Source organism: Neurospora hispaniola (genome assembly GCF_033458365.1).
Source record: "Neurospora hispaniola strain FGSC 10403 chromosome Unknown B0T23scaffold_2, whole genome shotgun sequence".
Classification (NCBI taxonomy): Eukaryota; Fungi; Ascomycota; class Sordariomycetes; order Sordariales; family Sordariaceae; genus Neurospora; species Neurospora hispaniola.
In genome coordinates this window covers 5,087,939-5,102,404 of record NW_026944407.1, presented here as the reverse complement: position 1 = coordinate 5,102,404, position 14,466 = coordinate 5,087,939, and the positions used below count along the sequence as shown (strand labels likewise).

At 48.3% G+C, this 14,466-nt stretch overlaps 3 protein-coding genes across 3 annotated transcripts; 1 reads left to right on the top strand and 2 right to left on the bottom strand.

Annotated features, from left to right (window-relative positions):
* Nucleotides 1–108: 108 nt before the first annotated feature.
* On the top strand, nt 109–1,215 carry B0T23DRAFT_98918 (ribosome maturation protein). Its single transcript, XM_062842101.1, has 3 exons — nt 109–189; nt 478–835; nt 951–1,215. The coding sequence occupies exons 2-3, from the start codon at nt 548–550 to the stop codon at nt 1,008–1,010; spliced, it is 348 nt and encodes a 115-aa protein (XP_062696262.1). The 5' UTR covers nt 109–189; nt 478–547; the 3' UTR covers nt 1,011–1,215.
* A 4,179-nt stretch (nt 1,216–5,394) lies between these two features.
* Nucleotides 5,395–6,442, bottom strand: B0T23DRAFT_98889 (uncharacterized protein). Its single transcript, XM_062842100.1, has 3 exons — nt 6,063–6,442; nt 5,696–6,012; nt 5,395–5,638 (listed from the first exon to the last, which is right to left on the bottom strand). Exons 1-3 carry the CDS (start codon nt 6,118–6,120, stop codon nt 5,579–5,581), a joined length of 435 nt encoding a protein of 144 aa, XP_062696261.1. The 5' UTR covers nt 6,121–6,442; the 3' UTR covers nt 5,395–5,578.
* A 6,449-nt stretch (nt 6,443–12,891) lies between these two features.
* B0T23DRAFT_98858 (uncharacterized protein) lies at nt 12,892–14,416 on the bottom strand. The gene is made up of 3 exons (XM_062842099.1): nt 14,148–14,416; nt 13,816–14,065; nt 12,892–13,712 (listed from the first exon to the last, which is right to left on the bottom strand). The coding sequence occupies exons 1-3, from the start codon at nt 14,236–14,238 to the stop codon at nt 13,193–13,195; spliced, it is 861 nt and encodes a 286-aa protein (XP_062696260.1). The 5' UTR covers nt 14,239–14,416; the 3' UTR covers nt 12,892–13,192.
* Between the last annotated feature and the right edge of the window lie 50 nt (nt 14,417–14,466).

Sequence of the window (14,466 nt, the reverse complement as noted above, 5' to 3'; positions counted from 1 at the left end):
CTTTGCTGGCTCGGCCAACCTTCCTTCGTCTGTAATTCTGTCGTCTTTATAATCTGGTAGGTGCGACGTGGAAACGGACAATAACTTCCCCTCTCTTCTCTTCATTATCCGATACCCCATTTCCAACGACGAACTATCACGAACTTTGTACGACGACGACGACGACGACGATTTGATCAAGTTAATCAGGTGAGTTTGATGGTGATGTCTGCAGCGCACCAATCCAGATGCTCGCCTTCCTAGGTCCTTTCGTGTGAGGTACGGGTGGATGGTGAATGAGATTCGATTGGGAACTTTCATTCACACTCTGGTTGGAGCCGAGGATGGAATTACCTGTTCGCTTACGTGGCGCCCATTCACTTCCTTTCTGCCTATGCCAACTACAAGAAAGACGAGCATGGAAGAATCACGATGGCATCCACATCCCCCCTACACTACGACAAAACAGACATACTAACCCTCGCCCGCTTTATCCAGGACTTGACAACCCCCACGAACCCAGGAACAAACACATACCAAACCAACCCCCCACACAAATCCATCCAAAATGCGCGGCGGTGCCCACGAACTCAAGGTCCACTACAAGGGCAACAACGAAGAGGACTTCCTCGTCTTCGTCGACAGCAAGGACGACTACAACAAGTGGCTCAGCGACAAGTCGACTCCTCTGGCCCAAGTCGTTTCTGTCTTTGAGGTCTTCACCACCCACAAGCAAGGCAGCCAGGGTATCTACTCGGCCGCGTCCCAGGCGATGCTCGAGAACGAGTTTGGCACCAAGAACGCAGAGGATGCCATTAAGCAGGTTTTGGAGAAGGGCAATTTGCAGGAGATGGCGGTATGTTTTTTTCTTTTCTTTTCATTCCCCCCCTTCTTTCTCTATCTTGGAGGACGAGCGCTGGTATCACAAAGCCAACAACGACACATGCTAATATGATGCTTTGTAACGACAGTTCCCCGAGCGCCAAGGAAGGAAGAATGACTCCAACAACGACGCGTTTATTACTCGCTAAGCAACTCTTACTTGTCGAACGACAACGACATGGCACGACACGACACGACATTCTTGAGCGGAAAGCATTGAACTAAGTGAGCCGGCGTTTTGAGAAACAGACGGGCTGGGCTTGGGCTTGAGCTTTTGTGGGCTTGGGGATTTGGAGTCGAGTGGTGGAGTGACTGGAGTGAAAGGAGTGGATGGGAATGAACAATAGCAGCGCTTATGACGATACCATACTTAATGATGACTGCTTGATTCTGAAGACCAAACAAAACATTTAAAATTTCTTTGCGACGTGTGAAGGGTTAATTAATGCATGGTGACTGTGATGAGCTCTGGTGCGCATGAAACTAGATTTGAGGTTTGAAGACAAGTCAGGAAGAAGGAAGTTGGTATCTGTCATCAAACTCCTTGAGGATTGGGTCGTTGGATGTAATGAATGAACTTGCCAATTCAGTTGGTTTCGTGATGTACCCCGTATTTAAGCATGGCTGCGGCACAGCTGACCACTATGACAAGAGGGACAGTTCCGAAACCTCGACATTCATGCCACAAACCACATAAGTTGACTGACCATTAGGTACGAACACACACTTTTGAAGTCTATATCGACTTTTCTCTTTCAGTCCTTAGCTCCTAGTATATGCACTAGTGCCCACCTTGGCTATAAATAACTCGCTTTAAGTCGGGTTTCCAGATCCCTCATGCGGCCAATTTTCGAGGCCTACTCAGGTACCTAGACAGCGACAAGAAGGAAGCGATTCCATTAAGCGCGGTTACCAGATACTTCTATGCATATATACCCGCGCCAATTGCTCTCCATCTGCGGCCAATTCTCGTGACCTGGCTACGTAGATAGACTGGTTGACTGACTGCAACAGGAAGGCTGGAAGCGATTTCATCAAGCGCCGCTACCTAGATACCTTCCTTACCTGTATGTTTCTACGTACATATGGAGATACTATCCGCGCCAGTCGCCAGTCGCCAAATACGGTCATCCGGCGCTTATGGGAAAAACAAATAAGCAAGAAACATTATTAGATGTAGTAGAGGACGTCGTGAACGAACGGGCCCCCAGATAGATGATGACCACACGTGATAAGTTAGTTGCCCCCTGGTGATATCGTGCATGTCTACCTAGCTACCTAGCTAAAAATTTTCAATTCGGTAGTCTGTTCAATGTTCTAGTTCTAACAAGTGTCCGAAACCCAATTATTAATTGTTTTCCCACGAGCGAGCTTAGAGGTGAAAGATAGATAGGGTATACATATAGAGTTCAATCGCTTGGTCTAATTACCCCCCCCCAAACAGGCCTCCGAAACCCAAATTGTTTTGCCTACGAGCTGATGAGGGTACATGGATAGAGAGAGTGACTGGTCGATGGATGATACGGGTTATTTGATCCTGTTTCGGGCTGTTGGCGCGTGTCGTGCGAGTCGTGTGTCGCCTGTTGCGTGTGTCGTGTGGTTGTCTGTGTCGCCTGTTGCAGTAGGTAGGTTGACTAGAAACACACACAAAGAAAACACACAAAGAAAAGGGGGTGGATGAGACGTGGATGGGAAGCGGCTCGCCAAACAGAGCGCACGCAGAATATAGGTATGTATCTACCGGGAACAGCGAGGTGACGGAGCGCTGAAGGTTTTTTTTTGAAAGGATGGGACTGATGCGGCACGAGAGGATTGGTTCGCAGAAAGTTTCGAGCTAGGTAGGTAGCTTGGATTCCAGTCGATCTGGAATAGCATGAGGATGAATGTCTGGCGGAGGTGCGGACGAATTCCTGGCGGTCATTCTACGCTAGCATGTTTGGCAATGATGATGATGATGATGATGATGATGATGATGAGGTGCCTGTTTTTGTAAGCTGAAGCTGAGGCTGAAGGGTCTATCGTTGCGGTAGGTAGCCGCTGCTTAGATGTACTTCACCTAGCTCTAGGTACTCGGTCACCTAACTGCCAGGCGCCAGCTAAGCCCTGGAGATGACCCCTACTTGGTTGATGATGGTGGTGATGATGGTGCCCGTGGTAATGGTGTTTAGGTACTTAGGGTGAACTGAAGGACTCAAAATATACAGTCCAGACATTGGTGACTACCTAGGTAGGTACAAGAGACAACACCGAGTGACCTGTCAACTCCAGAGCAGCAGGTAGGCGTAGGGCCAGATGCAACGGATTAATCCGGTCAATCGGTCGGTCAGTTGGTCGGTCAATCGGTCAGTGATGAATCATGCCAAGAACATGAAGCGAGTGCTGGGTCAAAAGATCAAAGATGATGTTCAACTCTGTAGCACCCCTTGACATGGAGGGATTCCAACGCTTGCCAACTCGCTTGTGTAGAGGTGAGGTATTGGAACATAACTCGTTAGCGTTATTCTCTTTCTCCTGTTGGTTAACAGTTTCCTGCATCTACAATGCTGGTTGGTCGGATGAAGAAGTTGAGAGAAAAGGACGAATGAGGAAGGAAGGAAGGAACACTGATCAGTAACGCTGAGAGGTTCGCTCCTCCTCGCTCCTTCTCGGACTTGACGGGTTTTCTGAATTTGGATCTGAACCTGGACTGGACAAACGAGGTTTCTTCTTATACGCTGATCTGTATAGTACGGGAAAAATTGCCATTGTTTAATCTAGAGCTGAGGACCTTGAAAATGAATGGATGTCGTGAATTGTGCGCTGGGCACTTGAGAGTCTTCGTTACTCGCTTGACCGGACTTGAAGGTGGATGAATGAATGAATGAATGAATGAAAGAAGGAATGAATGAATGAAAAAAAAAAAAAAAAAATTGAATGAATGGATAGATTAGCCGCTTCATCCTTCAGCAAAAGTTGGCTTCCATCTGTATGTTACCGACTAGAATCAACAGTATCAACTGTCAATCTGACTTTCAGCATCTTATCACCTTTTGCTCTCGCGAGCGTCCATCACTTCACTTCACACTTCTTTCGGGTCCTGGTACAGTCCATTCTTTTTCCGTCATTTATCTCTTGATCAACAACATTCAACACGAGACCTGTACCGACCTAAACTCATAGTCAAAAAGTACCTAGGTACCTACTGCCACCACTCACGCCATTGGATACCTATGTGGTGGAAAGAGGGCGGCAATACCTGGTATTTTTCTTAACCATTACTGTATGCTAGGTAGGTAGTTTCATCAAAGTAATGTTACCTAGTTCCGCGACTGTCACATTGATATCAGTCTTGAGGTCGATAGTGGATAGTGGATACCTAGTCGTGCCATCACGGAAGGAAGAGCCTCAACCCGATATCCATTGACACCTTCGAGCTGCCCGCTCAGTGTTTCCTCCCTGCCTTCTTAGGTACTTTGAATAGGTACCTAGGTAGATCTTTACTACCTACCTACTGTCGCTGGACTTCCCATTCCACTCACTATTGACATCATAGATACCATCATACTATTTGATTCCATCCCCTCTTCAAAACATCCCATCCTTCTGTTCATCGCTGTCTCTTTCTTTCTCCCCATTTTCTTGGGGGGGGGGGGGGGGGGGGGGTTTCTGCCCTTTCGGCCCCCTTCAATCAATAAAGTGATAAGTGACCACAATACATCCATACCTAAATAAAGTGAGGCATTATCACCGCTATTAAGTCTCGCACCAGACGCACGCACGCACGCACAAGCAGGCAGGATTGGCGTTGATGATGAAACTGACCGAAAACACCGAAGGAGAAGGCCTGAGCGCTAATGATGATCCCCTTCCCCTGTCTTGTTTGTCATCAGGGGCTTGCTTACTCACTCACGATACCAAACACGATGAATGCCAAGGAAGAGCGAGCAGATTTTTGGACTTTGCTTCATAAGTATATATGTATAGTAATGTCCGCGTCTCTTGAGATGGACTGGCTTGGCTCTGTCTCCAGGGAAGAGTGGAGAGTGACGAGACAACTCATCGGGAGATACGACATAGTTTAAGCATCAATGTGGAAATGTGTGTGTGTATGTGTGCGTAGACAGATGAATGCATTTGTAATGTAATTCGTGCCCTTTTCATCATCAAATTATGTACAACAAACCCAGACGTTATTTATGAACATCATCCGTTCCCTTTTTATGCCACTTTTGATATGCCCTTGCTCTCCGTCAATCATTCCTTCTTGCACTCTTCTTCTTCTTTCCTCCTCTCGCGGGTATCATACTGCTTCTTCATCCTTTGTAATCACAAAAACGCCGTGGGTATCCAAATGCCACATGCAAGTCTGACATGCAGAATTGATGCTATATAAACAAGGGACAGTAAGAAAGGTAAAGAAAAAGGGACGCTTTGCTTGCTGTGCACCTGATAAAACAAAAACCAAATGATATATGTATCAGTTGTGTATGTGCTGGTTTCGGGATCTGGCTCGTATATATTACGGCCTTCTCCCTCTTTCTGTGTTATATCACAAGATGGCTGACTGACTGACAATCCCGCGCTCTCCGGGTTTTTTTTTTCCTTCGGAAGTCGCGTATGATGATGTCGTCGTTTTTGCCAAAAGGTGATGATGATGGGTGTTTGAGTTGGTCCGATAAGCAGGTTGTACAGAGTCGTATCGTTCGTCACAGGATGCTGAGATGTAGCATCATGGATATCATACACGTCCAGTCTTGCCACCACGCTGTGGTAATGTCCAAGGCTTTGCGCAAATCATCTGTTCAATCATATTAGCAGAATATTCTGCATCGAAATCATTCAAAATGAGACTAACCTCTCCCTCGCTGTATGCCCAAAAGTACACGGCCAGCCCAATCACCTGATAAATAGCGGCGTTGGTCCCTTGGTAGATGAGGGCGGCGGCCAGGGCGGTAAGCGGAAGGACGGCCAGGCGGGCCTCAAGACTGCGGTGAAAGCTGGATCCGGCGATGAAACCAAGCGGCCACTCCCAAGCGATGAGCAGGAGTCCGAAGACGAGGTTGATGATTTGCAGAATCGGTATCGGCTTGACGGCGGCGTCTAGTGTTTTTGTGAGGAAATCCCAAAAGATCTTGGGCCAGAAGAATCCCTCGAGTGCGGCTGCGACTTGGTCTGTGAGATGTGTTAGTTGGAAATAAAGATGAGAAATAGGCCAGACGTACAAGTTCCAGCAGCCAGGATAATGAGTCTCGCCCAGTGGTTCTTGATGAGTTTTCCCATGTTGACGACTGATTATGAGTCGGGTATCTTGACCAAGACGCAGACCTTGGTTCCCTATCGTTTCCGGATCGGTCTCCCTTTTCTTGGAACTGACTTTGCTTCCACTTTGATCTTGCTCTTCCTTGCTCCTATGACTCGGTTCCTTCGCAGATGATGATTTCTTTTCACGCAATGATGATTCCGTCTCAGTCCAAATCCTCCCTCGTATTATCCCAGCCCTGATGATGAGGCAAATGTCGTAAAAGTCCGATTTTATAGCGATCCAGCGCGTCAAACAACCCAAATTCCAACAGGTACTCTGGTAAGTCCTTTCGAAAGAATGGAAGCAGGTAATCCCGACCTGCGGTTAAAAGAAGCGAAGTAGTTGAAAAAAGGGTTGTCGATGTGAAAGAAGGCTATCGACGTCCAGACGTAGATCAAGGCCGGCAAAGAATGGAATGGAAGAAAAGAGGAAGGGCAACCCAAGGATGAAGCGGCCGGACAGGGCCGAGGCGGTACTAATATTAGGCGGGTTGTCCCTTCTCCTCTGGTGATGATGATGATGGATGACTGGCACTCGCCCCGCAAGGGCCTTGCACCCGGGGGGTTCGGGAGAGCGTGTGTCAGAATGGACGGGGTGGTGGTGAGGTGGCGCAATTGAAGCTTCACCGATGACGATAGTGCGTATCCAGTATTGCTAGTCGCTGTTGTTGGAGATCCAGGTTCTGACGATTCGGTCTATGGCGACAGCGGGCATCCGGGCGGCATCTGCTGTTTCCAGGGGATCGGAGGCTGGTTCTCACCACCCAAACAACGGGTATTATGGTGAGGGTAGTTGGAGGCACCTGGCCTGGGCGATCTAACGGTGGTGGTGTTGTTTGAAAGGTGAAGTCTTTGGCGATGTCACTCTGGAAGGCCGGGAGCGTCTGAAGTTGGGGGAGAGGAGGCAGTCCTTGCATGAAGCTGTGTTTGAGGCCGACAGACTTTTTTAGGGAAAGGGGGGGATCAAGAGTGTATGATCTACCAAGGTCTGGGACACATGCCGGGTTTACCCACGTCTTGAGGGGAGGAGGATGGATGTCACTGTGTGGGGTGGTGATGGATGGAGCGTGCCGGGCTAGCACCGCACTTGGCGAGGACTGGGCATTGTCTGGGCAAGAGAGAGCGAGGAGAGGCCATCGCTGGGCATTGAGAACTAACAGGCCGAGACCATGAGACCGCCTTGTGTCTCTGGTGGTTTTTTTTTGTGAGAGGTGAAGGCCTCAAGCCACTCTGTGAGCTGGGAGGCGGGCACATGGCCTTTCCGGGGACCCCTGGGCGGTTGCGCAGACCTCAGCTACATACTGTAGTGTACCTAAGTATCTTGGGGTCTTTTTTTTTTTTTTTTTTTTTTTTTTCTGATCCACGATGAGGTAAATGTATAGGTACCGTTCAGTTGGGAGTTGGGAGAAGGAAAATCCGAGATTCCGCTTAATTAATGGTCATGCCCAACCAAGACTGCATTGGGTGGTGGAAAAGGTAAAAAAGGATTTGTCACCAGAAGCAGAAACCAAGAATGACCAAAAAAAAAAGAGAAAGTCGTCGTCCACACAGAAAGAGCCCCGCCGTTCCTGGCTTCCTTCCTGGGCCCCGAGGTGCCCCTGCCGTCCGACGTGATTGGCGTTAGCGTGAGCGGTTAGCAGCCCCGGGCCTTATCCAATCACATGCCATCCCGCTCTGCTTTTCCGTTGCCAAGACAGGGGCTTCCCCCATGCAATGTGACCCGCCTATAACGTTTAGCATCAGGGATCTTGTACCTTTGCGATGCCGTCCTGTAACTGGACAGCGCTTCACCAGTGTCGAGTGACAAGCCGGATGCCTCCTTTGCCGTGGCCCGGTACTTAGTACGGCACCGGGCATGTTGAATATTTGCTCCGGAGTGCACGGTGGACGCATCGTGCTTTCCGATATCACAGTTATTTTTGGTGGGCCAAGATGGCAGCTGTGGTTTTTTTCCTCACTTTTTATTCTGCGAATGCAGCCTTTCAATGGCACATTCGCCTTTCAAAAGAATGTCGTCAAGGAGCATTTGGAATCAACAATGGCCTTCTAGAAACCCAACTTGGACAATTCAGTAGCTTTGGTTCTATATGTATTCTTTGGTGCACTTTATGTACACTACATACTGGTAATGCAACATGGATGTGCTGAGACAGGGCCGTTGGCTGCTGAGGCGCAAGACGTTTGAGATGCTTCCCCGATCTGGAATTCCCACCAGAGCACAGGCCTCCCTCGCTTCCTGCCTCTTGGCCCTTTTGAGAAGAAGGGAATCGATGCTTCCCTTTCGTGTATCACCACTGACTGCGCCATGCGGCGACAACAACATCAACAACAACACGATTGTTTGTTTAACCTCGTACAACCACACACCTCACAACGTCTGAGACTCTTTTTTCCATGCATTCTTCATGTTGTGACGACTGCAGTGACCCCAACCCAGCGGATTTCTCTTCTCGGATCAGACTGCATTCCGTTGTCTTGTGTCTGAGAGTTTGGTATGCCAGTGGAGGAAGCCGTCAACCGACCTGGTCCATGTCCTCTTCACCATTTCCTTCACAATCACATCGGCACTTGGTTCACGATTGAACTCAATGTTGACCAAGAATCTTGTCATCACCTTCATCACGCTCAATGACCTGAAAATTCAGAGAGATGATCCCTTCACCGCCCGATATACAAGATCCGTTAATCCTGTGGTCAGATGGTGGACCCATCCAGATTCCTAGGTGTTCCGGGACCGAGCCTTCGGGGATTTGTCTGTTTTTTTCTTTTCTTTTTTCTTGCTGTATTTCCCCTGTCTTTCTTCGGAATCTGCCCTGCCCGCCCAGTCTCCTCTTTTTTAAAAAGTAAACACCCCAGCCACACAGTTCGCCAAAAACATGGCTACGTACTATGCAGTCATCACGCTCCTCGCGAACTCGCATATGCACATCGTGGGGACTACTCAATGCTGCCTTTGCACGCTTCGCTCTGCACATTGTACCTAAACCCACACAGTAAAGTGCTACGTTAGACCGGGCGGTTGTGCGCTGCTCGTCATTGGCCTCACATGGGTCAATAGGCGGAGAACCACATGGGGGATCTCACAGTGTCCCCGACCGACAACCAATTAGGGGTCCCACCCTCCCCTCTCCATCACCTCGAGTTCTTCACTCATTTTCTCTCCCAACCGGGACAAAGAGCCTCTTCACATTCAAGTGACATGATCTTCATGCGAGGAGGCCAGGTCCTGTTCGCAGATCACTCACAAAATGATGGAAAATGTCCGCTTCGCTACACTAGTGCGGTATTGTATAAAATCATCTTATCATCATCATCATCACCGACACACCCCGAGCTTTCTCCAACCACGAACCTCGCGCACTCCACCAATTCATGCCGCGTCATGCGCTACTTATTCACACTTTTTCACCATGGCTCCGATCTTGAGAGATTTCTTGGGTAGTCATGTCGATTCTCGGCGACGTGATTGTTGCGTTGTGATTGTGATGGACCGGATTATGGAGCAAGGCCAAGGACGAGGGCATGCAAGACATCATGTGGTGATACACTACCTAGTGGGTGGCCGTCGGACGAGCAACATTCAACGTTTGTTTGGTTGACAATGGAAGTGGCATCTGAAGACGATGACGAGGAGGAGATAAGATGCCGAGCACCGATAACTGGTTTCTACAAAATCCGACGAACGGCGTCTGGGTCTCCTCATATGTTGATGGGGTTCGTTATCTCCACAGCTTATCGAATCACTTTCGTCAAGTTATCCTCCAGATGGTCATCACGCCCAGCAGGATGAGCCCTGGGAACACTAATGGAGACCAGTTTAAATCCGAAGGCGAGGTTGACATTTTGCCACTATGTACGCCTCAGCCGCATCCAATATCGCCCAACACTTGACCATTTATCATGGCGAATCGTCACAAAAGACCGGACGGTACAGACAAGTGATCCGAACCCCAATCGCGGCATCTTTCTCTTGGTCCGAGCCGTGTCCTCCATCTCATTAATATTCAGTGGCGAGGAACAATGGTCATTGTTCTGTACCTTGACTGTCTCTTTTCAGCCATGGCCGGGTAGTGCTGCCAGCCAGGTCCAGTGACCAAAACCCACCAGTCCCAGTGGGATGGCTCGATGGGTAGGAAGCGCCCCGGGGTTTTCCAACCAACCGAACCCAGTTAGTGTAGGTCCGGTGTGTGGATGTGTGGATATGTGATCCAGCCTGGGTCTGTTGGGCTGGCCTCGACCCGCCGGCCTGGCACCTTTTATCGCCTCTCTCGTCTCTTTTGGGATTTGGTGTGGCTTCTTTTCCTTTTCCCTGCCTCTTTTGTGTGCTCATTAGGAACCCGCCTCCCCGAATGACAATATCTAGGTATATTACGCAGTTTACGCATGGGGCGCCAAAGATAGTTCAGCTCAGCATCAAGTGATGTACACGTGCAGACTTCTCTTACAGTGTTGTTGATGAGAGAAAACAAAAAGGATATCTTTGGAGGGTGTAGTCCACATTGCAAAACACGTGAGGTTAGTAATCTCGGCGGTAAGCTGTGCCCTCGAACTACATTAGCTCCTTGGTTTCGCTATTCACTCATTTTCACCGTGCCCTTTCTTTCATACTGATGCTGAACGTCCGTTGCTCTACACTACCTGCACCAGCTAGGTAGTGTGCGCTTTCTCGGCGCTTATACCCATTACCATATAGGCCAAGGTCAAGGACCCCTCTCTTCCTCCTCACATCTATAGGGAATAACCTGGAAGCCGTTTTTCTGTCAGATTTTATTTTATAACTTTTCGTTTGTCGTCGTGGTCAGCTCAGCTCACTCCCTGCTGTCGTCGTGCTCAGCAGGAGCAGCATTCGTCACAGTGCGTCAGTCACTATCACTCACCGTGACGACGCGGATATAAATAGAGGAAGACTATTAATCCTTTGCTTACACTACTCACAATAGATTTTCTTGGCTACGGGCTACGGGCTATGTACATATGGGGAGAGGTCCCTGCTTGGGGATCACGGCCGAGGAAAACAAATAGCGCAACGGAGTGGATGGAATGGGTGGGTTACCTGGTATCGTGTCGATACCTTGGTGATTGGAGATAACGGACGGACAGATGGTATCAGAAACAAGAGATGGGGCGAGACGGGGTCAGAAGTAGAGAGGGGACTGGAGGAGGTGAAGTATAGACAGAAGCAGAAGCAGAAGTTGAAGCAGACGTTAAAGGTAAAGTTGATGCTGTTGATGCTGTTGATGCTGTTGATGCTCTTGATGCTCTTGAAAGGCATGTACACTAGGTATGCTATCATTCATTCCATCCCGGCGCCTACCATGAACTAGCGCACAAAGGAGATCATTGGATTGGCTTGGACTGAATGGTTGAAAAGACGAATGAAAGGATTCAAAGTGGCTGGACTAGGCAGTACCATAATGGACACCTAGATACGAGTGGATATGGGTCGAACGTTGTGTTGAGGTACTGTAGATAACCCTTGGGGCCGAGTAAATGACCCCGATTCCGACATATTCTTTCTTCTTATCTTTTTTTTTTTTTTTTTTTCAATTTTTTTTTTTTTTTCATTTTCTCGGTGGTCGATTTTGGAATGTATGCTCTACCTCCCCTCCCTCCCTTTCTTTTCCCTTTTTTTTCTCCAATCTCTTTTCATTTTCTTTTTATTAATATTCTTTCTTTCTATATTCGATATCATCCATCCAAATACTAGTGAAGACCTGGACACTACCTAACCACCATCAACTCCTGTCTGTTTGGGATGGAATGTGTGGTATTTTCTTCAGGAGCTTCAGTTCGGATATGATACTAGCGTCATGGTTTACCAAGCCATGATTTAGTCAGTCCCTCGGAGCAACCAATGAAAGATAACTTGGACAGTAGGTACCTACTCTTGTTACCTCTCAGCTTCAAGCCTTGATCGCTAGGTACCTAATAATCTCACTTATGCCTAGGTAATCCTATTCATAAAGTCTCGGGAGATGGTGTGCTTACGATCAAGGACATAAAGGAGTTAACTTGCCTTTTTGTTTTGTCTGCTCCACGCTGAGATAGCTTTGGATTTGTTGGTGTGTATAAGAGGTTATCACTAAAGTCTAAAGTGTGAGGCGATCAAGATTGAAGAACATGATGGCTGTTTTTGGTATGTTAACGTCGAGAACATGAACAAAAGATCTTTGAGGTGAAGTGCTGATATCGATCAACAAGTTTTGACCAAACGTGCCAGTTCTTTAGCAAAAGTTTAAAGTGTGTGAAACTGATCCTGTTACTACCTAACTACCCAGCCAGAACCGCCACTTGGTTTTCTGTCTGAGATAATCAACCTCATTCATACCATCACGGCACAGACCTCACTCTACTTCTACTTCCTACTATTATTTAATCTGTCAAATCACTTCAAATCCCTAGTCTATTTGACTTCTCTTTTGATGGACATGCTGCTCTTCCCCTTTTGACTTTGTACCCCTTCCCCCATTACTTTCTAACCCCTTGCATTCGCGTTCCTTACCTGAACCTCTACCTAGGTAGCCAACGGAACAAAAAGTCCAAAGTGAGAGAAATCACCCAGTAACAAGAGACACCTACGCAACACACACATAAACCCATTTTGAAAAGCATAACAGCACATACGACCATAGATGGTAGAAAACTCGGGATCCCGTCCGCTCTCCCATAGATAAGCTACCAATCGCCTGACTAGTAGTTGGGTCGGTGACGACCAGCGAATCCCAGGTGTTGTATGTAATTTTTTTGTTCAGATTTTTTACTTTGGGCCGTTTTCCTTGTTTGTTTCTCTTGATAGTTCCTTCTGGTCCGTCCTCCTTATGGCACACAAGCCATATGGGGCTGTGGGTGCTGTTTCCCTAGGTACCTACCTAGGAAATATTTTGCCGAACATGATGATGGCGAAACTTGGAAAATATGTAGCAGGAGGAAAGAAGATGGATAAAGAGAATTAACTCAAGAGGAAAGTACCAGGTGCCGTTCCCTCCCACTTTGGTCTTCATGTACCTCAAAACCCCATACCTCCAAACCACATACCTATGTACAGCAACCACTAAACAGCAAACTCATGCTCCCAAAAAGCCAGAAACCTCTCGACTTCCACTTCTACCTGCTCACTACCCCCCGATGCTAGCGCCATCGCGTTTCTGATTTGCTCTTTTCCCTCTGGTGTCTCGACTAGCTCTAGCAGGTCTCTGAGGCCAGGGAAGTTTCTGAAGATAGGACCGGTGAGAATCGCGCATGACTGAGGGGAAAGAGGGTGAAAGAGAATATAAGAGCGGGACCGGTTGCGGTGGGTGGCTGTGGGGACGGTGCAGAGCGGGAGGAGGGTGTCTCTGCTAGGGATGGAGGTGGTGACGTAGGGTGCCCTTGGGTGATGATGCTGATAGCTGTTTGGGTGGTGGTGAGTGTGGGTAGAGGTAGCTTGAGGGATTGGGATGTGAGCTGGTGCTGGAGTAGGGACTGGAGGTGGTTGTTGTTGGAGGGAAGAGAGGAGTGATGGGAGGTCTGCAGGGTGGGAGATGGGGAGGATGGGGATGGAGGAGAGGGGTGGGTTTCGAGTTGAGAGGAGACTGTGAAATTGTTCGTTAGTTGCCTGGCTTCATTATGTGATTTGTTGGGGTCATGATGTCAGATGACAGAAAAAAAAAGAGGACAGAAACAATGGAGACATACCTAATCTGCAACTTCATGAACCCCTCCATCCCCTTTTCCTTTCCTTCCTCGTCGGTCTCAAGCGCATAAACAATCTTTGCGTGCGACGCATCACTTCGATCCGAGCGACAGAAATCATACAGTCCACCGATCCACTGCATTGTTCTTGCCCTGCCGACATCAACAGCCGAGTATAACAGAAGACGAAGGACCCGGTAACTGTTTCCGCTGGGGACCATGAGGGTGATGTCGTTGCAGCGCAGCTCAGTCTCTTTTGGAAGGAAACGAAGACTGTCAGTGGTACTGGATGATGATTGGCGTGGGCAAGGATGAAGAAGGAACGAGGAATATACCTTGCCATTGCCCTCCAGGCTGATGAAGCAGCTGAGAGACGACTTCGGTCCATGCGGGTCTTTGTCTGAGGTCTGAGGATAGCAAGTTCATGGTTGTTGTTGGGTGGTGGTGAGGGAACACTGGGTGAGAAAGGATGGGGAAAAGTTCAGTTGGATAAGGAATAACCCATCGTGCGGTGACTGGAATGCTCTTTCCTATTTTCCACTCAACTCAAGGACATTCATCGCTCTTTCCTCGGATGACTGGAGTGGCGTATATCCGCTGAAAAGTCTTGAGGCGCACCTGCCTCCAAGTTCCTGACGATGGTGTACCTTTACC